Source organism: Dryobates pubescens, chromosome 34 (genome assembly GCF_014839835.1).
Source record: "Dryobates pubescens isolate bDryPub1 chromosome 34, bDryPub1.pri, whole genome shotgun sequence".
NCBI lineage: Eukaryota > Metazoa > Chordata > Aves > Piciformes > Picidae > Dryobates > Dryobates pubescens.
The window spans coordinates 8,405,740-8,430,909 of NC_071645.1; the positions used below are offsets into that span (position 1 = coordinate 8,405,740).

Consider the following 25,170-nt stretch of genomic DNA (forward strand, 5'->3'; position numbering starts at 1 on the left):
TGCTGTGTGCCCTGGGAGCTGCTGTGTGCCCTGGGAGCTGCACTGTGCCCTGGGAGCTGCTGTGTGCCCTGGGAGCTGCTGTGTGCCCTGGGAGCTGCGCTGTGCCCTGGGAGCTGCTGTGTGCCCTGGGAGCTGCTGTGTGCCCTGGGAGCTGCGCTGTGCCCTGGGAGCTGCACTGTGCCCTGGGAGCTGCTGTGTGCCCTGGGAGCTGCTGTGTGCCCTGGGAGCTGCGCTGTGCCCTGGGAGCTGCGCTGTGCCCTGGGAGCTGCGCTGTGCCCTGGGAGCTGCTGTGTGCCCTGGGAGCTGCTGTGTGCCCTGGGAGCTGCACTGTGCCCTGGGGAGCTGCTGTGTGCCCTGGGAGCTGCTGTGTGCCCTGGGAGCTGCTCTGTGCCCTGGGAGCTGCTGTGTGCCCTGGGAGCTGCGCTGTGCCCTGGGAGCTGCGCTGTGCCCTGGGAGCTGCGCTGTGCCCTGGGAGCTGCTGTGTGCCCTGGGAGCTGCACTGTGCCCTGGGAGCTGCTGTGTGCCCTGGGAGCTGCTGTGTGCCCTGGGAGCTGCGCTGTGCCCTGGGAGCTGCGCTGTGCCCTGGGAGCTGCTGTGTGCCCTGGGAGCTGCTGTGTGCCCTGGGAGCTGATGTGTGCCCTGGGAGCTGCACTGTGCCCTGGGAGCTGCTGTGTGCCCTGGGAGCTGCACTGTGCCCTGGGAGCTGCTGTGTGCCCTGGGAGCTGCTGTGTGCCCTGGGAGCTGCGCTGTGCCCTGGGAGCTGCGCTGTGCCCTGGGAGCTGCTGTGTGCCCTGGGAGCTGCTGTGTGCCCTGGGAGCTGCGCTGTGCCCTGGGAGCTGCTGTGTGCCCTGGGAGCTGCGCTGTGCCCTGGGAGCTGCACTGTGCCCTGGGAGCTGCTGTGTGCCCTGGGAGCTGCTGTGTGCCCTGGGAGCTGCTCTGCCCTGGGAGCTGCTGTGTGCCCTGGGAGCTGCTGTGTGCCCTGGGAGCTGCACTGTGCCCTGGGAGCTGCTGTGTGCCCTGGGAGCTGCACTGTGCCCTGGGAGCTGCTGTGTGCCCTGGGAGCTGCACTGTGCCCTGGGAGCTGCTGTGTGCCCTGGGAGCTGCGCTGTGCCCTGGGAGCTGCTGTGTGCCCTGGGAGCTGCGCTGTGCCCTGGGAGCTGCTGTGTGCCCTGGGAGCTGCTCTGTGCCCTGGGAGCTGCTCTGCCCTGGGAGCTGCTGTGTGCCCTGGGAGCTGCTGTGTGCCCTGGGAGCTGCGCTGTGCCCTGGGAGCTGCTGTGTGCCCTGGGAGCTGCGCTGTGCCCTGGGAGCTGCTGCTGTGCCCTGGGAGCTGCACTGTGCCCTGGGAGCTGCTGTGTGCCCTGGGAGCTGCTGTGTGCCCTGGGAGCTGCACTGTGCCCTGGGAGCTGCTCTGTGCCCTGGGAGCTGCTGTGTGCCCTGGGAGCTGCGCTGTGCCCTGGGAGCTGCTGTGTGCCCTGGGAGCTGCTGTGTGCCCTGGGAGCTGCGCTGTGCCCTGGGAGCTGCTGTGTGCCCTGGGAGCTGCGCTGTGCCCTGGGAGCTGCTGTGTGCCCTGGGAGCTGCACTGTGCCCTGGGAGCTGCTGTGTGCCCTGGGAGCTGCGCTGTGCCCTGGGAGCTGCTGTGTGCCCTGGGAGCTGCACTGTGTGCCCTGGGAGCTGCCTGTGTGCCCTGGGAGCTGCTGTGTGCCCTGGGAGCTGCTGTGTGCCCTGGGAGCTGCGCTGTGCCCTGGGAGCTGCTGTGTGCCCTGGGAGCTGCGCTGTGCCCTGGGAGCTGCTGTGTGCCCTGGGAGCTGCACTGTGCCCTGGGAGCTGCTGTGTGCCCTGGGAGCTGCTGTGTGCCCTGGGAGCTGCACTGTGCCCTGGGAGCTGCTGTGTGCCCTGGGAGCTGCTGTGTGCCCTGGGAGCTGCGCTGTGCCCTGGGAGCTGCTGTGTGCCCTGGGAGCTGCGCTGTGCCCTGGGAGCTGCTGTGTGCCCTGGGAGCTGCGCTGTGCCCTGGGAGCTGCTGTGTGCCCTGGGAGCTGCTCTGTGCCCTGGGAGCTGCTGTGTGCCCTGGGAGCTGCTGTGTGCCCTGGGAGCTGCGCTGTGCCCTGGGAGCTGCGCTGTGCCCTGGGAGCTGCGCTGTGCCCTGGGAGCTGCTGTGTGCCCTGGGAGCTGCTGTGTGCCCTGGGAGCTGCGCTGTGCCCTGGGAGCTGCGCTGTGCCCTGGGAGCTGCGCTGTGCCCTGGGAGCTGCGCTGTGCCCTGGGAGCTGCTGTGTGCCCTGGGAGCTGCTGTGTGCCCTGGGAGCTGCTGTGTGCCCTGGGAGCTGCGCTGTGCCCTGGGAGCTGCTGTGTGCCCTGGGAGCTGCTGTGTGCCCTGGGAGCTGCTGTGTGCCCTGGGAGCTGCACTGTGCCCTGGGAGCTGCTGTGTGCCCTGGGAGCTGCGCTGTGCCCTGGGAGCTGCGCTGTGCCCTGGGAGCTGCTGTGTGCCCTGGGAGCTGCGCTGTGCCCTGGGAGCTGCTGTGTGCCCTGGGAGCTGCACTGTGCCCTGGGAGCTGCTGTGTGCCCTGGGAGCTGCGCTGTGCCCTGGGAGCTGCTGTGTGCCCTGGGAGCTGCGCTGTGCCCTGGGAGCTGCTGTGTGCCCTGGGAGCTGCTCTGTGCCCTGGGAGCTGCTGTGTGCCCTGGGAGCTGCGCTGTGCCCTGGGAGCTGCTGTGTGCCCTGGGAGCTGCACTGTGCCCTGGGAGCTGCTGTGTGCCCTGGGAGCTGCTGTGTGCCCTGGGAGCTGCGCTGTGCCCTGGGAGCTGCGCTGTGCCCTGGGAGCTGCGCTGTGCCCTGGGAGCTGCTGTGTGCCCTGGGAGCTGCTCTGTGCCCTGGGAGCTGCTGTGTGCCCTGGGAGCTGCACTGTGCCCTGGGAGCTGCTGTGTGCCCTGGGAGCTGCGCTGTGCCCTGGGAGCTGCGCTGTGCCCTGGGAGCTGCGCTGTGCCCTGGGAGCTGCTGTGTGCCCTGGGAGCTGCACTGTGCCCTGGGAGCTGCTGTGTGCCCTGGGAGCTGCTGTGTGCCCTGGGAGCTGCTGTGTGCCCTGGGAGCTGCTGTGTGCCCTGGGAGCTGCTGTGTGCCCTGGGAGCTGCGCTGTGCCCTGGGAGCTGCTGTGTGCCCTGGGAGCTGCGCTGTGCCCTGGGAGCTGCTGTGTGCCCTGGGAGCTGCTGTGTGCCCTGGGAGCTGCGCTGTGCCCTGGGAGCTGCTGTGTGCCCTGGGAGCTGCTCTGCCCTGGGAGCTGCTCTGCCCTGGCCATTCATCACTCAGGGCAGTTGAACATCTCTGCTGCTGCCCCAGCTGGCTCCTGCCCACCCCAGCAGCCACCAGATCTGCTGCCTGTAGTCCTCCCCAGCCCCAAACCCTCTCAGCAGCCAAGAGCTGGGGGAGCAGCAGTGTGCCAGGCCTGGCTGAGCAGAAACCAGAGCCCTTCCTGGCACCAGGAGCTCATCAAGTTTTCAGAGGTTGTTGTCCAGAGGAGAAGTGGTTCCAGGCTCCCTCTCTGCCCAGAGCCTGGGGCTGCCCCTGCCCAGCAGCAGCTCTCAGCAGGCTGTGGTGTGAGGAGCATTGGAAGCAGTGGGGAAGAGGCTGCTGCCTCCCTGGGAGAGGAAGAAAACCTCCCAGAGAGCTGGAGGGCTCAGGAGGCTCTCAGCCAGCACCCAGGAAGCCTTCCACAGCCCTCCCCTGCCCCCCCTTGGCAGCAGCAGGAGCAGCCTGCAGCAGTGCAGGGGGGGTTGGCAGCTGCCTGTGTCAGGGAGGGGCTGCCCCTCCGGAGCAGCTCAGTGAAGCAGGGCAGAGGAGATGGCTCCGGGGCCTGGAGCAGAGGCAGCAGGGCTGGGGGGGGGGAGGAGGGCTGAAGAATCTCCTGAAGCTCTTCATCTGGGAGAGAAAAAATCCTCCAACAGCTTCTCCCTGTCCCAGCGGAGTTGCAGCCCAGCCTGGCCTGGGCTGAGCCCCAGCAGGGTGGGCAGCAGGGGCAGGGAGGGGATTCTGCCCCTCTGCTGGGCTCTGCTCACCCCCCCTGCAGGGCTGGGGCAGCTCTGGAGCCCTCAGCACAGCACAGGCAGGGAGCTGGGGCAGCAGGGCCAGAGGAGGCCACAGCAGTGCTGGCAGGGCTGGAAGCCCTCTGCTGGGAGCCAGGCTGAGAGAGTTGGCCTTGGGCAGCCTGCAGAGGAGAAGGCTCCAGGGACACCTTCTGGTGGCCTCCCAGCACCTGAAGCAAGCTGGGCACAGAGGCTGGAGCAGGGCCTGCTGGGCCAGGCCAAGGGGGGATGGTTGGGAAGGCAAAGAGGGAGCTTGAGAGGGGAGAGAAGGAGAAATGGTTGAGCCTGAGGCTGGGGAGAGCCTGGCCCAGGCTGCCCAGAGAGGAGTGAAGGGAGGCTCTGTGAGGGACAGGGAGTTTCCTCCACCTTTGGTGCTGGAGCAGAGGGGCAGGGACAGAGCCTCCTGGAGTCAGTTTGCTTGGGGAGGAGCTCTGAGAGTCCTGGAACGGTCTGGAAGGGGCCTTGAAGGTCAGAGCGAGGTGGAAGGGACCTCAGAGAGCATCCAGCTCCGAGCACCCAGCCCAGGCTGCTCAGGGCCTCATCCAGCCAGGCCTGGGTCACCCCCAGGCAGGGGCCAGCCACGGCCTCCCTGGGCAGCCTGTGCCAGGCTCTCCCCACCCCAGCAGCCCCAGCACCACCCCGCCCCGCGCCCCCCAGGCGCCGCGGCTGCAGCGCGGAGCAGCAGCGCGCAGCAGCAGCAGCAGCCCCGGCTGCCACGGCGACCACCGCAGGAAAACACGGCGAGGGGAGGGGAAGGGGGAAGGGGGGAGCAACACCACCACAAAACCACCAGGACCTCTGTAAAAGCCCCCAGCCCCCCCCTCCCCCCCCCAGGGAGGGCTTTATTGCGGCGGGAGGCGGCCGGCCTGGCGGAAGCGCTGCAGCAGCGGCTCGCCGGCGCGCAGCGGGAAGCTGAGCGCGCGCTGCTGGTAGTAGCGGGGCCGCAGCTGCAGGTTGTCGATGACGTCGGGCAGCAGGTGAGCCCTCTCCACGCCGCTGCCCGCCGCCTCCAGCCCCAGCGCCGTGAAGTGGACGTGCAGGTGCTGGTAGGAGGGCTGGTAGTGCAGGAAGACGCGGAGCCGGCAGGCCGGCACGCCGAAGCGCCGGCGGATGGCCTCCTGCGGACACAGCGCGCGGGCAGCCGGGGGGCAGGGCAAGCAGCGGCCCCAGCCGGCTCACAGGGAAAGGAGAGGAGGTTCCTGCTCCCTGCAGCCTGCCAGGGGGGGGAGGGAGGGGAGGGCAAAGCTCTTCCCCCCCGGGCTCGGGGTCCCCAAAGCTCAGTGCTGGGCCCAGGGCTCTCCAAGGGCTCCATCGATGACCTGGGTGAGGGCATCGAGGCTGCCTCAGGAGCCCGCAGGGGGCACCGAGCTGGGTGGCTGTGTTGAGCTGCTGCAGGGTTGGAGGCTCTGCAGAGGGACCTGGGCAGGCTGCAGGGAGCAGCCAAGGCCAAGGGCATGAGGCTCAACAAGGCCAAGGGCTGGGTCCTGCCCTTGGCTCACCACAACCCCAGCAAGGCTCCAGGCTGGGCCAGAGGGGCTGCAAAGGGCCCAGCAGCAAAGGCCCTGGGGGTGCTGGGTGCCAGCAGCTGCAGAGGAGCCAGGGGGTGCCCAGCTGGGCAAGAAGGCCACCAGCAGCCTGGCCTGCAGCAGCAATGCTGTGGGCAGCAGGAGCAGGGCAGGGATTGTGCCCCTGGGCTGGGCACTGCTGAGGCCACCCCTGCAGTGCTGCCTTCAGCTCTGGGCTGCTGGCTCCCAGCAGCACCTTGAGAGGCTGCAGCAGGGCCAGGGAAGGGCAAGGAAGCTGGGGAAGGGTCTGGGGAAGAGGGCTGGGGAGGAGCAGCTGAGGGAGCTGGGGGTGGTGAGGCTGGAGCAGAGGAGGCTGAGGGAGACCTCCTTGCTCTCTGCAGCTCCCTGCAAGGAGGCTGGAGCCAGGTGGGGCTTGGGCTCTGCTCCCAGGAACAAGGGACAGGACAAGAGGCAATGGCCTCAGGCTGCCCCAGGGGAGGTTCAGGTTGGGTGTTAGAAGAAACTTCTTCCCTGGAAGGGTTCCCAAGGCCTGGCCCAGGCTGCCCTGGGGGGTGGCTGAATCCCCACCCCTGGAGGCAGAGGCAGAGCTGTGGTGCTGAGGCCATGGCTGAGCCCCAGCCTGGGCAGACAGTGTTGGATTCTATGACCTCTGAGGTCTTTTCCAACCACAGCTCCATGGTTTCAGCCCCTCCAGGGCTGCAGCCATGCCCTCAGTGCCCTACTTTCTCCCCCCCATGCCAGGAGGTGCCCTCTGCTCAGCTCCTGTTTCCCTCTGCCCTGGCAGCCTGGGCTCCTGTTACCAGCTGCTGGAATTACAGCTCCTGCAGCTCCCCAGCCCAGCCCCAGCCCCAGGCCAAGCTCCTGCAGCTCCCCTGCCCCAAGGCAGAGAACTTTCCACACCCCCAGCAGCTATCAGCATCATCTGCAGCATGGGGCTGGAAAGAGCCCAGCAGGGGCAGGGGCTGCAGGGGCTGGGAAGGAGGTCAGCAGCAGGAGGGGGCAGTGGGATCCAGTGACCCTCCCAGGGCTGCAGTGCCAGCAGGCTGCAGTGACACTGCCAGGGGACAGCATCCAGCCAAGGGAGCTCAGGGGCTCCAAATGAACCTCCTGAGCTTCAACAAGGCCAAGGGCAAGGTCCTGCAGCTGGCTCAGGACAGCCCCAGGGCCAGCCCAGGCTGGGGCTGAGGAGAAGGCCTTGGGGGTGCTGGGGGTGCAGAGCTGGCCAGGAGCCGGCACCCAGCGCTGCCAGCCCAGCCCCAGCCTGGCCTGGGCTGAGCCCCAGCAGGGTGGGCAGCAGGGGCAGGGAGGGGATTCTGCCCCTCTGCTGGGCTCTGCTCACCCCCCCTGCAGGGCTGGGGCAGCTCTGGAGCCCTCAGCACAGCACAGGCAGGGAGCTGGGGCAGCAGGGCCAGAGGAGGCCACAGCAGTGCTGGCAGGGCTGGAAGCCCTCTGCTGGGAGCCAGGCTGAGAGAGTTGGCCTTGGGCAGCCTGCAGAGGAGAAGGCTCCAGGGACACCTTCTGGTGGCCTCCCAGCACCTGAAGCAAGCTGGGCACAGAGGCTGGAGCAGGGCCTGTTGGGCCAGGCCAAGGGGGGATGGTTGGGAAGGCAAAGAGGGAGCTTGAGAGGGGAGAGAAGGAGAAATGGTTGAGCCTGAGGCTGGGGAGAGCCTGGCCCAGGCTGCCCAGAGAGGTGGAGCTGCCCCATGGCTGGCAGCAGGGCAGGGCAGGTTGCTTGGGGCTGGGAGCAGCCTGCTGTGCTTGGGGATGTCCCTGGGGGCTGCAGGGGGCTAACCTGGAGGAGCTTTGGGGGTCCCTTCCCACCCACCCCACCCCATGACTCCCAGGCAGGGCTCCCCTCCAGTCCCTGAGCCCAGGGCAGCTCTCCCACCGCCCAGCTGCCCCAGTGTGAGGCCTCTGAGGTGGTGGTGCCCAGGCAGCTGCCAGGGCTGGGTGAGCAGGGGCTGGGCAGGCAGCAGAGCAGCCCTGGGCCTCACCTGCCCTTCAGTCAGGATGGTCCTCAGCAGGGGCAGGTGCTCAGCAGTGAGGTCCCGCAGCGAGCGCAGGTCTCGGCGCCGCACCAGGGCGATCAGGTAGAGATCCTCCAGCTGCAGGGACAGGAGGGTGGCAGAGTGACACAGAGCAGCACCAGGCGCTGCAGGCAGCAGCTGCAGCTCCCCAGGCACTGCAGGCAGCAGCTGCAGCTCCCCAGGTGCTGCAGACAGAACTGCAGCTCCCCAGGCACTGCAGACAGAACTGCAGCTCCCCAGGCGCTGCAGACAGAACTGCAGCTCCCCAGGCGCTGCAGACAGAACTGCAGCTCCCCAGGCACTGCAGGCAGCAGCTGCAGCTCCCCAGGTGCTGTGGGCGGCAGCTGCAGCTCCCCAGGCACTGCAGACAGCAGCCACAGCTCCCCAGGCACTGCAGACAGAACTGCAGCTCCCCAGGTGCTGTGGGCGGCAGCTGCAGCTCCCCAGGCACTGCAGGCAGAACTGCAGCTCCCCAGGCACTGCAGGCAGAACTGCAGCTCCCCAGGCACTGCAGGCGGCAGCTGCAGCTCCCCAGGCGCTGCAGACAGCAGCCACAGCTCCCCAGGCACTGCAGACAGCAGCCACAGCTCCCCAGGCACTGCAGGCAGAACTGCAGCTCCCCAGGCACTGCAGACAGAACTGCAGCTCCCCAGGCACTGCAGGCAGCAGCTGCAGCTCCCCAGGCACTGCAGGCAGCAGCTGCAGCTCCCCAGGCACTGCAGGCAGCAGCCACAGCTCCCCAGGCGCTGCAGGCAGCAGCCGCAGCTCCCCAGGCACTGCAGGCAGAACTGCAGCTCCCCAGGCACTGCAGACAGAACTGCAGCTCCCCAGGCACTGCAGGCAGCAGCTGCAGCTCCCCAGGCACTGCAGGCAGCAGCTGCAGCTCCCCAGGCACTGCAGGCAGCAGCCACAGCTCCCCAGGCACTGCAGACAGAACTGCAGCTCCCCAGGCGCTGCGGGCGGCAGCTGCAGCTCCCCAGGCGCTGCAGACAGAACTGCAGCTCCCCAGGCACTGCAGGCAGCAGCTGCAGCTCCCCAGGCACTGCAGGCAGAACGCAGCTCCCCAGGCACTGCAGGCAGCAGCTGCAGCTCCCCAGGCACTGCAGGCAGCAGCTGCAGCTCCCCAGGCACTGCAGGCAGAACTGCAGCTCCCCAGGCACTGCAGGCAGAACTGCAGCTCCCCAGGCACTGCAGGCAGCAGCTGCAGCTCCCCAGGCGCTGCAGGCAGCAGCTGCAGCTCCCCAGGCACTGCAGGCAGCAGCTGCAGCTCCCCAGGCACTGCAGGCAGAACTGCAGCTCCCCAGGCACTGCAGGCAGCAGCTGCAGCTCCCCAGGCGCTGCTGGAAGGAGCAACTGAGCCCAGCCCAGGCTGGGCTGAAGCCACTCTGAGATGTGCTCAGCTCAAAGCACCACTGCTGGAGCCTGGGCAGAGGAGCTCAGAGCCCTCTGGAGCCTGGGCAGCAGCCTGGGGGGATGCCAGGCTCAGCCCCTGGGGGGGGGAGGATGCCAGGATCAGCCCCTGGTGGGGGGGGGGATGCCAGGCTCAGCCCCAGCCCAGCTGCAGCCCAGGTGCTGTTCCCTGGCTCAGGGCAGCCCTGCTGGGCCCTGGCTGGGCCCTGGCTCAGCTCCCTGGCCAGAGGCAGGCAAGGCCCTGCTGGCCCCAGGGGTGAGGGCTCCCTGGGCAGGGAAGAGCTCCAGAGGATCCTGCCCAGCATGCAGGGAGCTGGCAGCAGCTTGGCAAAGCCTCTGCTCCAGAGCAATCCAGCACCACAGCACCACAGGATCCCCAAGGCTGGAAGAGACCTCAAAGCTCATCCAGTCCACGCTGGCAGCACAGAGCTCATGACCAAACCATGGCTCCAAGTGCCACATCCAATCCCCTCTGGAACACCTCCAGGCACAGGGACTCCACCACCTCCCTGGGCAGCACATCCCAATGGCTAACAACTCTCTCTGGGAAGAACTTTCTCCTCACCTCCAGCCTGAACCTCCCCTGGCACAGCTGGAGACTGTGTCCTCTTGTTCTGCTGCTGGCTGCCTGGCAGAAGAGCCCAACCCCCAGCTGGCTCCAACCTCCCTGCAGGCAGTTGCAGAGAGCAAGAAGGTCTCCCCTGAGCCTCCTCTTCTGCAGGCTAAGCAACCCCAGCTCCCTCAGCCTCTCCTCCCAGGGCTGTGCTCCAGACCCCTCCCCAGCCTCCTTGCCCTTCTCTGGACACCTTCAAGTCTCTCAATGTCCTTCTTGAGCTGAGCAGCCCAGAGCTGGACACAGGACTCCAGGGGTGGCCTCAGCAGTGCTGAGCACAGGGCACAAGGACTTCCCTGCTTCCCTGCTCCTGCTGGGAGCCCCCCAAGAGCAGCAGGGCCTGGGGGAGGCAGGGTGGTGCTGGCACAGCCCCAGGGGTTGTGTCTCCCACAGTCCCAGCTGAGCTAAGCCCTTCCCAGCCTGGGGAGGGAGAGCTTGGAGCTGGTCCTTGGGCTGGGAAGCAGCTCAGAGCTCCTCCTCCACCAAAGGACCCAAAGAGCCTTCCCCTGCCCCAGGGGAGCCCCAGGGCAAGAAGGGAAGCTCTGAGGACAGGGAGCTGCCTCCAGCCTGGGCTCCTGGGGGGGCTCCTGGAGGATGGACATGGAGAGAGCCTGCTGGAACCAAGGGGCTGGGAAAGAGCTCTGAGATCCATGGAAGGGGTCTGGAGGATCACAGCAAGGCTCAGGGGGAAGGGACCTCAGGGATCACCCTGTTCCAAGCCAGTCCCATGGGCAAGGTCCCCTCCCCCCAGCCCAGGCTGCTCAGGGCCTCATCCAGCCTGGCCCTGAACACCTCCAGGCAGGGCACAGCCACAGCCTCCCTGGGCAGCCTGTGCCAGAGTCTCCCCAGCCTCTCTCTCAACAATTCCTTCCTCATCTCCACTCTCAATCTCCTCTCTCCCAGCTCAAAGCCATTGTTCCTCATCCTGGCACTCCCAGCCCTTGTCCAGAGTCCCTCCCCAGCTCTCCTGCAGCCCTTCAGGCACTGGGAGGCTGCTCTGAGGCCTGCCTGGAGCCTTCCCCAGGCTGCACAGCCCCAGCTCCCCCAGCAGGGGTGGCAGTGGGTGAGCTGTGGAGCTCCCTCCCAGCCCAGCCCGTTCTCTGTTTGCCCCCAGGGCTGCAGCCCCCCCGGGGGGGCAGGGAGCAGCAAACCAACCTGGCTCAGGTTCCACTTGAAGTCTGGGAGCAGCACGAAGCCGTTGCAGGGGTCTGGGTTCTCGTGGATGATTCTCTCAGCCTCAGCTTTCTTCTCCAGGATGTTGTACACCCACTGCAAGAGCAGCACACAGCCCTGAGCCAGCAGCACCTCCTGCACAGCCAGGGAGCACTGCACTGCTCCCAGCCTGGGGGGCTGCTGTCCCCCTGCCCCTCACATCCTGGGCTCAGCTCTGGGCTGCTGGCTCCCAGCAGCACCTTGAGAGGCTGCAGCAGGGCCAGGGAAGGGCAAGGAAGCTGGGGAAGGGTCTGGGGAAGAGGGCTGGGGAGGAGCAGCTGAGGGAGCTGGGGGTGGTGAGGCTGGAGCAGAGGAGGCTGAGGGAGACCTCCTTGCTCTCTGCAGCTCCCTGCAGGGAGGCTGGAGCCAGCTGGGGCTTGGGCTCTGCTCCCAAGGCACAGGACAGGAGGCAATGGCCTCAGGCTGCCCCAGGGGAGGTTCAGGTGGGACATGAGGAACAATTTCTTCCCCTTGAGGGCTGCCCAGGCCTGGCCCAGGCTGCCCAGGGGTGGTTGAATCCCTACCCCTGGAGGTGCTTCAGAGGCAGAGCTGTGGTGCTGAGGCCATGGCTGAGCCTCAGCCTTGGGAGGGTCAGAGCAGGGCTGGGCTGGAGGAGCCTCAAGGCCTTTCCCACCCAGAACAATTCTGTGACTAACCAGAACATAAGAAGCCCTTCCCCAAGGCCCTGCTTCTGCCCAGCTCTCCTCTGGCTGAGCAGTTCCTTGCTCCATTACCCTCAGCAGGCTCCACCAGGCCCCTCCAGGCTTCAGCAGCAGTGTGCAGGCACCCCCTGACCCCACTGCCTGCAGCAGGTTCTGCTCTCAGGCCACAGCTGGAGCTGAGGGCAGTGAGCAGAGCTGGCTCAGCCCAGCAGAGCTCCACTCACCCCCTAAGAGGATTTGGAGGTAATTCCCCCAGCCCTAAGCCAGAGCTGGCTGGAGCTGGAGCTGCTGCCAGCACTGAATCCCCCCCAGGCTGCATCCCACCCCTTCACCTCCCAGGCTGCACTGAAACCTCTGAAGCCAGGGCTGGGAAGGGAGCTTGGCTGGGGCTGTGCTGTCACAGGGAAGGAGCAGAGCTGCTGGCAGCCTGAGGCTGGATGTGGCTGCAGCTGCTGGCAGCAGAGCCAGGGCTGTGCTTGCTGGGGCAGGGCACATCTGCTGCCCTCCTGGCTGCTCAGAAAGCAGCTCCTGCCTCTTCTTCCTCCACAGCTCAAGCTTCAGCCTCCAGACTGCCCCTGCCCCCTGCTCTGCTTAGCCCCAGCAGCTCCTCCTGCAGCACCAAGGCCCAGGCAGGCACCTGGGGAAGGAGGAGAAGTGTCCCAGCATGGAGAGCTGCAGCAGGGAACAGGCAGTCTGGCTCCAAGGCTGAGGGTGGCTGCAGAGATGGAGAAGGATGCCCCAGGGGACAGGGCAGAGACAGCAGGGCAGGGTGGGGGCACAGGGGAGGGTTGGGGGCACAGGGGAGGGTAGGGGGCACAGGAGTCCTCTCCAGCACCACTGAAGGTGCCCCAGAGGGCAGCTGGGCTCCAGGCAGTGCAGCAGGGAAGGGAATGTGTGCAGCAATGCAGACTGCAGCAGCAGGAACAGGTCCTGAATGGGTCCTGGAAGTGCTCTGGGTGGAAGAGTCCTTCAAAATCAACAAGTCCAACCCTGAGCCCTGCCAGGGCACCCCCAGAGCATGGCCTCAGCACCACAGCCCCAGGGCTTCCAAACCCCTCCAGGGATGGGGACTGCACCTCTGCCCTGGGCAGCACTGCCCTGGCTCCTCACATCCAACCTGAACCTCCCCTGGGGCAACCTGAGGCCATTTCCTCTTGGGAGCAGAGCCCAAGCCCCACCTGGCTCCAGCCTCCTTGCAGGGAGCTGCAGAGAGCAAGGAGGTCTCCCTCAGCCTCCTCTGCTCCAGCCTCACCACCCCCAGCTCCCTCAGCTGCTCCTCCCCAGCCCTCTTCCCCAGACCCTTCCCCAGCTTCCTTGCCCTTCCCTGGCCCTGCTGCAGCCTCTCAAGGTGCTGCTGGGAGCCAGCAGCCCAGAGCTGAAGGCAGCACTCCAGGGGTGGCCTCAGCAGTGCCCAGCCCAGGGGCACAATCCCTGCCCTGCTCCTGCTGCCCACAGCATTGCTGCTGCAGGCCAGGCTGCTGGTGGCCTTCTTGCCCAGCTGGGCACCCCCTGGCTCCTCTGCAGCTGCTGGCACCCAGCACCCCCAGGGCCTTTGCTGCTGGGCCCTTTGCAGCCCCTCTGCCCCAGCCTGGAGCCTTGCTGGGGTTGTGGTGAGCCAAGGGCAGGACCCAGCCCTTGGCCTTGCTGAGCCTCACTCCCTGGCCTCAGCCATGGATCCAGCCTGGCCAGGCTCCTGAGCAGAGGGCTCCCAGCAGCTGGGAGGGTGTAGGCTGTGGAGCTGAGAAGATGCTGAGAGAAGAACCAGGAGGGAGCCAGGGCCAGAGCAGTCCTGAGCCCTCTGCTCGCCCCTGGCCCTCAGAGCAGAGCCCTGGGAGCCGAGGCTGTGGAGGGAGGAGACTGAAGGCGCCCCTGGGGGCCGTACCTGCAGGCTGAGGCTCTGCTCCTGCAGGAAGGGCAGGGTGATGTCCTGGTAGTCCTGCCAGGTCTCTCGGACCAGGAACACCTCCTGCCGCAGGTACTTCTGCAGGTGCTGCTGGCTGGCAGGGAACACCACCGTGGCCTTCAGCTCTGCAGGCAAGCACAGGCTGAGCGCCACAGACAGCGGCACCGGCGCCCCCAGCACCCCCAGGGGAGCCCCCGGAGCCCCCTGCGCCCCAGGGGAGCCCCCGGAGCCCCCTATGACCCCAGCACCCCTTGTGCCCCCAGGGGAGACCCCAGGGGAGCCCCCTGCACCCCAGGGGAGCCCCCTGCGCCCCCAGCACCCCCTGTGCCCCCAAGGGAGCCCCCAGGGGAGCCCCCGGCACCCCCCGAGCCCCCAGGGGAGCCCCCGGAGCCCCCTGCGACCCCAGCACCCCCTGTGCCCCCAGGGGAGCCCCCAGGGGAGACCCCAGAGACCCCAGGGGAGCCCCCGGCACCCCCTGTGCCCCAGGGGAGCCCCCGGAGCCCCCTGCAACCCCGGCACCCCCTGTGCCCCAGGGGAGCCCCCGGAGCCCCCTGCGACCCCAGCACCCCCTGTGCCCCCAGGGGAGCCCCCAGCGCCCCCTGCGACCCCAGGGGAGCCCCCGGAGCCCCCAGAGCCCCCTGCGCCCCCAGGGGAGCCCCCAGCGCCCCCTGCACCCCCAGGGCAGGGCAGGAGCACAGAGATGCTGCCCAGGGCAGAGCAGGAGCACAGAGATGCTGCCCAGGCTGCCCCAGGGCAGGGCAGGAGCACAGAGATGCTGCCCAGGCTGCCCCAGGGCAGAGCAGGAGCACAGAGATGCTGCCCCAGGGGCAGCCCAGGCTGGGGCTGAGGAGAAGGCCTTGGGGGTGCTGGGGGTGCAGAGCTGGCCAGGAGCCGGCACCCAGCGCTGCCAGCCCAGCCCCAGCCTGGCCTGGGCTGAGCCCCAGCAGGGTGGGCAGCAGGGGCAGGGAGGGGATTCTGCCCCTCTGCTGGGCTCTGCTCACCCCCCCTGCAGGGCTGGGGCAGCTCTGGAGCCCTCAGCACAGCACAGGCAGGGAGCTGGGGCAGCAGGGCCAGAGGAGGCCACAGCAGTGCTGGCAGGGCTGGAAGCCCTCTGCTGGGAGCCAGGCTGAGAGAGTTGGCCTTGGGCAGCCTGCAGAGGAGAAGGCTCCAGGGACACCTTCTGGTGGCCTCCCAGCACCTGGAAGGGGCTTCCAAGAGAGCTGGAGAGGAGCTGTGCACAAAGGCATGGAGGGGAGCCCAGGGCTGAAGGCTGCTGCCTGGAAGCAGCAGGCTGGGAGCAGATTGCTGCCCAGGGCTGGGGCAGCTCTGCACAGGATGTCCTGAGCTGGGGAGGCTCCAAGCCAGAAGTGTTGAAGGCCAGGCTGGATGGAGCCTTGAGCAACCTGCTGTGCTCATGGCAGGGGCTGGGTGCAGATGATCCAAGGTCCCTCCCAGCCCGGCCCAGGCTGTGATTCCATGGCCTGGAGCCTAGCCAGGCAGCCTACAAAGCTCTCTTTGTTCCTCAGGGCAGCACTCAGCCTGGCTTGAGGCTTCCCCCCCTTAATTTGTCCTGGGCCTGGCTCTGTTTGCTTTGGGTTCTCTGCTCAGTTGGTGCTGCCCAGCCCAGGAGGCTCTCTGCCTCTGCACTGCAGGCCCAGCCCAGCTGCAGAACACAGCACAGTGCTGCCAGGGGGGAAAGGGAAGAGCCCAAAGCCCCCTGGGCTGCTTCCCCCCAGCCACACAGCCACCCAGGGCTGCCCTGCCAGGGCTCCAGGGGCAGCAAAGCAGAACTGGGGCTGCTCCACTCCCCACCCCCACAGCCCTGGGGGAGCCCAAGAGGCCAGAGGGGCAGAGGGCCCCAGGCTCAGCCCCCCCCAGCTGCTTTTGGTGCTGCAGAAGTGCAGCAGGAAGCCCTCAGGCCGGGGTGGGGGTGGTGACCACAGCCCCTGGCTGCAGAGGCCCCTTCCCAGCTGGCCCAGGTCAGGAGGTGCTGCTGGGCAGAGCCCCTCTGGCTGCTTCAAAGGCTGCTGGGGGAGCAGAGGAACCCTCCCTGTGCAGCTGGGGCTGAGCAGCAGCTGTCTGGGAGGGCAGAGGAGAGGAGAGGGGCAGAGGCTCTGCTTCCCTTGTGGCTGTTTCCCTTCCTGAGGTCTCATGGAGCCCAGAAGGCCCCAGCCAGGCCAAGGAGCAGAAGCCAGCAGGGCCAGAGGAGCTGCTGGATGGATTCTCAGAGCCTGACCCTCCTGAGGGGCTCAGGATGCAAAGCCCTGGCTGAGGCTGGGGCCATGTGCAAGGCTCACCACAGAGTCCTTCCCTTGCTGGCTCCACTGGGAGAGCTCCTGGCAGGCTCCAGGGGCTGGGGGCAGCTCAGCCCAGGCTGCAGGAGCCCCTGCAGGCACAGTGAGGGTTGGGGGCTGCTGCTGTCTGAGGCACAGCAGCTGCCTTGCTGCTGAACACCAGCCCAGGGAGGCCTGGGGGTGCTCTGGAGGGCAGCAGTGGAGGCTGAGGAGGCAGAGGAGGCTGGGGGCTGCTCTCCAGCAGCAGGCAGCTCAGCCCCAGGGGATGCAGCACACCTAGGGGAGAAGGAAGCTCAGGCTGGCCCAGGACAGAAGCTTCTCCCCTCTCCTGCTCAGCCCAGGACACAAACCCACAGCTCAGGGTGGGGAGAAAGGGGCTGGAGGCAGCAGGAGAGGATGCAGCCAGCTCCTGCCCCCAGCACAGCAGAGGGCAGGGGGCACAGACCCTGTGCAGCCTCTGCTGAGGCCCTGAACCATTCCACAGCAACCTCCCAAGGCTGAGGAGTGCCCAGGGGGAGCTGAGGAGTGCCCAGGGGGAGCTGAGGAGTGCCCAGGGGGAGCTGAGGAGTGCCCAGGGGGAGCTGCTGAGCTGCCCCCTGCCTGCCTCCAGCCCTGTCCTGGAGCCCTGCAGCTGCCTGGGAGAGCCTTAGGCAGGTTGGGAGCCAGAGGAGAGCAGAGGGCAGGCAGCAGCAGCTCTGAGGCAGGGGGGAAGCTGAGCTCTGGCTTGCTCCCTGCTTAATGGCTCAAGGCTGGGCTGCAGGAAGGGCCAAGCCCAGGGAAGGGCAGGAAGAGTCACACTGTGCTCTCAGGGAAGCTTTCTTCCCCGCTGGAAGGCTGCACACAGCCCTGTGCTGCCTCCCCAGCCCCAGCAGCCTCCTTCCAGGAGCCCCAGGACACAGCCTCCCCCTGCCCTGCTGGCCCCAGCTGCTGTTGACACCAGCACAGCCCTTGCAAGGAAACTCACTCAGAGCAGGGCCCAGCCCAGCCCCAAAGGGGCCCCAGCCAAAGCCCAAAGGAAGGGCTGAAGCCTGCAGCAGCTCCCAGCCTGCTGCCAGGGGCTGCCCAGCCTGTTGCCAGGGCTGCCAGAGCCTGCCCAGCCTGCTGCCAGGGGCTGCCCAGCCTGCTGCCAGGGCTGCCAGAGCCTGCCCAGCCTGCTGCCAGAGCCTGCCCAGCCTGCTGCCAGAGCCTGCCCAGCCTGCTGCCAGGGGCTGCCAGAGCCTGCCCAGCCTGCTGCCAGAGCCTGCCCAGCCTGCTGCCAGAGCCTGCCCAGCCTGCTGCCAGGGCTGCCAGAGCCTGCCCAGCCTGCTGCCAGAGCCTGCCCAGCCTGCTGCCAGGGCTGCCAGAGCCTGCCCAGCCTGCTGCCAGAGCCTGCCCAGCCTGCTGCCAGGGGCTGCCCAGCCTGCTGCCAGGGGCTGCCCAGCCTGCTGCCAGGATGTGCCAGGGGTTGCCCAGCCTGCTGCCAGGATGTGCCAGGGGCTGCCCAGCCTGCTGCCAGGATGTGCCAGGGGCTGCCCAGCCTGCTGCCAGAGCCTGCCCAGCCTGCTGCCAGGGGCTGCCAGAGCCTGCCCAGCCTGCTGCCAGGGGCTGCCCAGCCTGCTGCCAGGGGCTGCCAGAGCCTGCCCAGCCTGCTGCCAGAGCCTGCCCAGCCTGTTGCCAGGGCTGCCAGAGCCTGCCCAGCCTGCTGCCAGGGCTGCCAGAGCCTGCCCAGCCTGCTGCCAGGGCTGCCCAGCCTGCTGCCAGGATGTGCCAGAGCCTGCCCAGCCTGCTGCCAGGATGTGCCAGGGGCTGCCCAGCCTGCTGCCAGGATGTGCCAGGGGCTGCCCAGCCTGCTGCCAGAGCCTGCCCAGCCTGCTGCCAGAGCCTGCCCAGCCTGCTGCCAGGGCTGCCAGAGCCTGCCCAGCCTGCTGCCAGGGGCTGCCCAGCCTGCTGCCAGGGCTGCCAGAGCCTGCCCAGCCTGCTGCCAGGGCTGCCAGAGCCTGCCCAGCCTGCTGCCAGAGCCTGCCCAGCCTGTTGCCAGGGCTGCCAGAGCCTGCCCAGCCTGCTGCCAGGGGCTGCCCAGCCTGCTGCCAGGGCTGCCAGAGCCTGCCCAGCCTGCTGCCAGGGGCTGCCCAGCCTGCTGTCCCTGCAGGCCTTTGGGGACAGTCCCTCTGCAGCCTCCTTGTAGCCCTTCAGGTACTGGGAGGTTGCTCTGAGGTCTGCCTGGAGCCTTCTCCTCTGCAGGCTGCACAGCCCCAGCTCCCTCAGCCTGTGCCCACAGCAGAGCTGCTGCAGCCTCTGATCATCTTTGTGGCCTCCTCTGGAGCCTCTCCAGCAGCTCCAGGTCCCTCTGGTGTTGAGGGCTCCAGAGCTGGCCCCAGCCCTGCAGGTGAGGTCTCCCCAGAGCAGAGCAGAGGGGCAGGATCCTCTCTCCAGCTCTGGCCACACTGCTCTGGATGCAGCCCAGGCTGCCCTTGGCCTCCTGTGCTGCCAGTGCCCATTGCTGGCTCCTGCCCAGCTGCTCCCCCCCAGCACCCCCAAGGCCTTCCCTGCAGGGCTGCTCTCACTCTCCTCCCCCCCAGCCTGGGGCTACCCAGGGTTGCCCTGACCCAGGGGCAGGACCTTGCCCTTGGCCTCCTTGAACCTCCTGAGGTTCTCCTCAGCACAGCTCTGCAGCCTGCCCAGGACCCTCTGGATGGATCCCATCCTGTCCTTCAGTCTCCCCAACCACAACCACTCAGCTGGGTGCCACCTGCTGAGCTGCCTCAGTCTCTCTGTGTCACTGATACTGAGCAGCACTGTCCCAGGGCAGAGCCCTGGGGGTCACCACTTGCCCCCTGTCCCCATCTGCACATGGAGCCTCTGGCTGTGACCACCCAACCAATTCCAATGGCATTCCACTCATCAGATCCCCCCCTGCAGCTCAGATCCCCCTCTCCAGCTCAGGACCCTCAGATCCCCCCCTCCAGCTCAGATACCCCCCTGCAGCTCAGGACCATCAGATCCCCCCCTGCAGCTCAGATCCCCCCCTGCAGCTCAGGACCATCAGATCCCCCCCTGCAGCTCAGATACCCCCCTCCAGCTCAGGACCATCAGATCCCCCCCTGCAGCTCAGATCCCCCTCTCCAGCTCAGGACCATCAGATCCCCCCCTGCAGCTCAGATCCCCCCCTCCAGCTCAGGACCATCAGATCCCCCCCTGCAGCTCAGATCCCCCTCTCCAGCTCAGGACCATCAGATCCCCCCCCTGCAGCTCAGATTCCCCCCTCCAGCTCAGGACCATCAGATCCCCCCCTGCAGCTCAGGACTGTGTGTGACCTGAGTGCTGAGCATGGAGACCAAGATCAGCCACAGTGACTTCCCCTCCTGCCTGGGTGATGGAGACATCTCAGTGGCAATTCCTTCCCCCTGGGCACTGCACCCCTCAGCCCTCTGCAGCTCAGAGCTGCTCTCCCAGCCTGCTCAGCCCAGGCAGGGGCTCCTTGCCTGCTGGCAGCTCCAACCAAGGTGATTTTGCTGGCAGAGTGGAGCTGGAGCTCCAGAGGCAGCAGCACAGAGCTCCAAGGAACCCCAAGGCCAGCAGGCTGCAGCTGCAGGGAGCCCCAGCTGCCAGTCCTGTGATGCCACCCTGGGGGAGCCCTGCAGGGGGCTGCTGGCCTCAAGCCCAGCACAGGGAGCTGAACATCTCCCCAGGGCACTGCAGTGGTGTCCTGGCACCTTCCTGAGCTGGAACTGTGGCTCTGCAACGCTGAAGGCTCTGACTGAGGCCTCAGGAGGAGCTGTGCAGAAGTCAGGCTGCTGGAGGCAGCTGAGCAGCACCTCCTGCCCCACAGAGCAGCAGCCTGGGCAGGGAGCCCCAAACATGCCCAGAGCTGCCCCCTGCCCTGCACCCTCCTGGCCCAGGCTGCCAGCCTCAGCAGCTTCAGTGTTCAACCTGATGCTCAGAGTGCTCCTGGAAGCACTGAGCTGGGGCTGATCACTGCACCCCCAGGGGGCAGATCCATGCCAGTGCTGAGCACAGCAGAGGACACAGAGCCACAGAGCTGCCAGGGCTGGAAGGGAGCTCCAGGCTCAGCCAGCCCCAGCCCCCTGCCATGGGCAGGGACACCTCACCCCACAGCAGGTTGCTCACAGCCACCTCCAGCCTGGCTGCAAACACCTCCAGGCAGGAGGCTTCCACCACCTCCCTGGGCACCTCTGCCCTGTGAGGAGAACCCAAGCTGACAGCAGGAGAGAGCCTCCCCTGCAGCCCCCCAGCCTGCTGCCCTCCCACTCAGGCACTCAGCAGCTTTCATAACCCAGAGGAGAGGCTCAGAAGCCAGAGGCCAGGTCCCCACCTGCCCAGGGCCCTGCAGTGCCAGCTGCCTGGGCTCCAGTGGCAGCAGGGCACAGGAGGTGACAGCCTGGAATGGGAATCCTTGAACAGAATGAGTTGGGTGGAAGAGAACTTCAGAGTCCAACCAGAGCCCAGCCCTGCCAGGGCACCACTGAGCCAGGGCCCTCAGCACCACAGCTCTGAAACCCCTCCAGGATGGGGACTGCACCTCTGCCCTGGGCAGCCTGGGCCAGGCCTGGACAGCCCTCAAGGGGAAGAAATTGTTCCTCATGTCCAACCTGAACCTCCCCTGGGGCAGCCTGAGGCCATTGCCTCTTGTCCTGTGCCTTGGGAGCAGAGCCCAAGCCCCACCTGGCTCCAGCCTCCTTGCAGGGAGCTGCAGAGAGCAAGGAGGTCTCCCCCAGCCTCCTCTGCTCCAGCCTCACCACCCCCAGCTCCCCCTGGATCCCACTGCCCCCTCCTGCTGCTGACCTCCTTCCCAGCCCCTGCAGCCCCTGCCCCTGCTGGGCTCTTTCCAGCCCCATGCTGCAGATGATGCTGATAGCTGCTGGGGGTGTGGAAAGTTCTCTGCCTTGGGGCAGGGGAGCTGCAGGAGCTTGGCCTGGGGCTGGGGCTGGGCTGGGGAGCTGCAGGAGCTGTAATTCCAGCAGCTGGTAACAGGAGCCCAGGCTGCCAGGGCAGAGGGAAACAGGAGCTGAGCAGAGGGCACCTCCTGGCACAGGGTGGGGAGGAAGTAGGGCACTGAGGGCATGGCTGCAGCCCTGGAGGGGCTGAAACCATGGAGCTGTGGTTGGAAAAGACCTCAGAGGTCATAGAATCCAACACTGTCTGCCCAGGCTGGGGCTCAGCCATGGCCTCAGCACCACAGCTCTGCCTCTGCCTCCAGGGGTGGGGATTCAGCCACCCCCCAGGGCAGCCTGGGCCAGGCCTTGGGAACCCTTCCAGGGAAGAAGTTTCTTCTAACACCCAACCTGAACCTCCCCTGGGGCAGCCTGAGGCCATTGCCTCCTGTCCTGTGCCTTGTTCCCTGGGAGCAGAGCCCAAGCCCCAGCTGGCTCCAGCCTCCTTGCAGGGAGCTGCAGAGAGCAAGGAGGTCTCCCTCAGCCTCCTCTGCTGCAGCCTCACCACCCCCAGCTCCCTCAGCTGCTCCTCCCCAGCCCTCTTCCCCAGACCCTTCCCCAGCTTCCTTGCCCTTCCCTGGCCCTGCTGCAGCCTCTCAAGGTGCTGCTGGGAGCCAGCAGCCCAGAGCTGAAGGCAGCACTGCAGGGGTGGCCTCAGCAGTGCCCAGCCCAGGGGCACAGAGCAGCTCCTCTGCAGAGCACAGCTCCACATTCAAGCTGAATCTTGCAGGCAGGAACAGCCTCCCAGGTGAGCTGACACTGCAGAGGTTTCAGCTGCCCTTCCTCACCCTTCCATGAAGGCACCAGCAGCTGGCTGCAAACAACCAAGTGATGCCCAGCTGCTCCTCAGCTGGGAGAAGTTGCTGCCCAGGAGGGTGGTGAGAGCCTGGCCCAGGCTGCCCAGGGAGGTGGTGGAAGCCTCCTGCCTGGAGGTGTTTGCAGCCAGGCTGGAGGTGGCTGTGAGCAACCTGCTGTGGTGTGAGGTGTCCCTGCCCATGGCAGGGGGCTGGAGCTGGCTGAGCCTTGAGCTCCCTTCCAGCCCTGGCAGCTCTGAGGCTCTGTGATTGTAAGAAGGTGAAAGGAGGCAGCAGCCAAAGCCTCAAGGGAAGAAGTCAGCTGCAGAGCTGCCCCAATCCCCTCAGCTGCTCCCCTCAGCCACACTGCTACAGGCAGGTGCAGCAGCAGCTCCTGCCTGCCTCCCTGTGGCCTCCCCTCCAGAGCCAACCCAGCCACCACCACTGGCCCACAGCCAAGCCACAGAGCGCCCCCCAGGCCCCCCTTCCCCCCCCAGGGGATGCCAGGAGCACTGACCACTGAGCTCTGGGGGAGGATAGAGGTGGTAGGTGCTGTAAATGTCGTTGTGCATCTGCAGCTCCAGCTTGGTGTGCTTCTTCAGCAGCTCCAAGAGCTTCTCCTCCTGGAAGGGAGTCTTCTCCAGGATGATTACAGCATCTGTGGCCTCTCCAGAGGCATTGGTCACCTGGGAGGACACAGCTCTGAGCACACTCAGATCCAGTGCTGGGCAGAGTTTGAGGCCAGGAGCTGAGTGGCTGCAGCCAGGGAGCACAGAGGACATCCTGCAGCAGCTCAGCTCTGGGCAAGCCTCCTCCCAGCCCTGCCCCCAGAGGGACCTGCCCTGAAGCACAGCAGGAATCTGCTCCCCAGCAGGGAGCTGAGGTGGCTTTGTGGGGGCAGCACAGGAGGTGGGCAGTGTCTCAGCCCCCCTGCTCCTCCCCAGGTGCTCCCAGTGCCCACAGCACTGATTTCATCCCTCCCAAGGCAAGGTGGGGCAGTGCCTGGGGGCTGGGAGGCACAGGAAGAGGGCAGAGGCAGGCCCAGGGGGGTGCAGTTTAGGGGCTGGGGGAGCTGCTGCCCTGCTCCCAGGAACCACAGCCTGAGGGTTTGTGGGGTACAGGGTGTGCAGCACCCCCCCAGATCACTCAGGACCCAGGCAGAGCCTCCCTGCACACCACATGGGGAGAGCAAAGGGCTCCCCTCGGGCTGCCAACCCAGCCTCACTCACAGGGCAGAGCCCTGGGCCCAGGCTGTAACCCAGGGACCACCAACCCATGGCCCTGAGACCTGAGCTGCAGCTTCAGGCTTCCCTCTCCCAGTACCACAGAGCATGGGAGGCTGGAAGGGACCTGCAGAGATCCTCCAGTCCAAGCCTGCCAGAGCAGCATCCCCCAGGGCAGGCTGCACAGGGATGCAGCCAGGTGGGGCTGGAAAGGCTCCAGAGGAGACTCCACAACCTCTCTGGGCAGCCTGCCCCAGGCCTCTGTCACCCTCATTGGAAAGAAGTTTCTCCTCATGCTGAGCTGAAATCTCTGTTCCAGCTTGTTCCTGTTGTTCATTATCTTATTGCTGTGCACCACCCAAAGGAGCCTGGCCCCCTCCCCTGGCCCCCTCCCCTGGCCCCCTCCCCTGGCCCCCCAGCCCTCAGCTCTTGATAGACATTGATCAGATCCCTCTCAGCCTTCTCCTCTCCAGACTCAACAGCCCCAGGGCTCTCAGTCTCCCTCCACAGGGGAGATGCTCAAGTCCCCTGAGCATCCTCCTGGCTCTCCCTTGGCCTCCCCCCAGCAGGTCTCTGTCTCTCTTGAGCTGGGGAGCCCAGCACTGGGCACAGGATTGCAGCTGTGGTCTGAGCAGGGCAGAGCAGAGGGGGAGCAGAACCTCCCCAGCCCTGCTGCTGGCCACACTTCCCTTGCTGCACCCCAGGACCCCATTGCCTCCCTTGGCCCCCAGGGCACTTTGCTGTCCCCTGCAGACCTTGCTGCCCACCAGCACTCCAAGGTCTTTCTCCATGGAGCTGCTCTGCAGCAGGGCAGCCTCTAAGCTGTCCTGGTGCCTGCTGCTACTCCTCCCCAGGTGCAGGACCCTGCATTGTCCTCATTGAACTCTGTGAGGTTTGCCTGCAGCCAGCACTCAGCCTGCCCAGGCCATGTTGGATGGCAGCACAGCCTGAGGGGTGTCAGCCACCCCCAGTCTGGTATCACCAGAACTTGCTCAGGGAGCCCTCAATGCCCTCAGCCAGGTGGTTGATAAAGATACTGAACACAGCTGGACCCAGCACTGGTGCCTGGGGGGGGGGGAGAGGAAGGGGGGGGGGGGGGGGGGAAGAGGAGGAGGGGGGGGGGGAAGGGGGGGGGGGGGGGGGAGAGGAGGAGGGGGGGGGAGAGGAGGAGGGGGGGGGGAGAGGAGGAGGAGGGGGGGAGAGGAGGAGGGGGGGGAGAGGAGGAGGGGGGGGGGGAGAGGAAGGGGGGGGGGAGAGGCAGGGGGGGGCGAGGAAGGGGGGGGGCGTGGAGGAGGGGGGGGAGAGGAAGAGGGGGGGGGAGAGGAAGAGGGGGGGGAGAGGAAGAGGGGGGGGAGAGGAAGAGGGGGGGGAGAGGAAGAGGAGGGGGAGAGGAAGAGGGGGGGGAGAGGAAGAGGGGGGGGAGAGGAAGAGGGGGGGGAGAGGAAGAGGGGGGGAGAGGAAGAGGGGGGGGGAGAGGAAGGGGGGGGGGAGAGGAAGGGGGGGGGGAGAGGAAGGGGGGGGGGAGAGGAAGGGGGGGGGGAGAGGAAGGGGGGGGGGAGAGAAAGGGGGGGGGGAGAGAAAGGGGGGGGGGAGAGAAAGGGGGGGGGGGAGAGAAAGGGGGGGGGGAGAGGAAGGGGGGGGGGAGAGGAAGGGGGGGGGGAGAGGAAGGGGGGGGGGAGAGGAAGGGGGGGGGGGAGAGGAAGGGGGGGGGGGAGAGGAAGGGGGGGGGGAGAGGAAGGGGGGGGGGGAGAGGAAGGGGGGGGGGAGAGGAAGGGGGGGGGGGAGAGGAAGGGGGGGGGGGGAGAGGAAGGGGGGGGGGGGAGAGAGGAAGGGGGGGGGGGGAGAGAGGAAGGGGGGGATAGGAAGGCGGGGATAGGAAGGGGGTTCCCGATGCGGGACCGGGGGCGCCCTGGCCCCGTCCCGCCGCACGGCGCCGCCCCCGGGGCGTGGCCGGGGCGTGGCCCGGCTGGGCGGGCAGCATGGCGCCGGCCAGGCCCGGCCCCGCCGTCCATCCGCGGTACCTCCCCGTGCAGGAACACGGCCTTCTCCCGCGCCGACTCCCGCAGCACCTTCCGCAGGCGCAGCTCCGCCAGCGGGAAGGGGGCGGCGGCGGCCCCGGCCCCGTCGTGCGGCCTGGCGCCGGCCGCCTCCTCCTCCCCCCTCCTCCTCCTCCCGCTTCCTCTTCAGCTGTGGGCCCTCCGCCATGGCTGCCCCGCGCCCGCCCGCCCCCGCGCCTGCGCCGCGCCGCCCGGCGCCCCCTGCCGGCCCGGGGGTGCCACAGCGCCCCCTGGCGCCTCGGGGGTGCCCTCCCCCCGCCCCGGCGGCGGCTCGGAGGCGCGCCCCCGCTCCCAGCAGCCCAGCTCCCAGCGCCACCACCCTCGGGGGGTCTTCTCCCCGCCACAGCCCCTCGGGACGCGCAGAGGGTGGTGGCATCGCCCCCAGCCCCGCCTGGAGCTGCCTCTGAGCCCCGTGGTGCCCACAGGGATGACCCCCCCCCAAGTCGGTGT

At 67.6% G+C, this 25,170-nt stretch overlaps 1 protein-coding gene across 1 annotated transcript; it reads right to left on the bottom strand.

Annotated features, from left to right (window-relative positions):
• Positions 1-4,910: 4,910 nt before the first annotated feature.
• On the bottom strand, positions 4,911-24,868 carry DCPS (decapping enzyme, scavenger). The gene is given in 7 exon segments (XM_054176011.1): positions 4,911-5,186; positions 7,589-7,699; positions 10,800-10,913; positions 13,401-13,546; positions 21,958-22,126; positions 24,685-24,819; positions 24,821-24,868. Coding segments are annotated over 7 exon segments (999 nt in total).
• Positions 24,869-25,170: the final 302 nt, after the last annotated feature.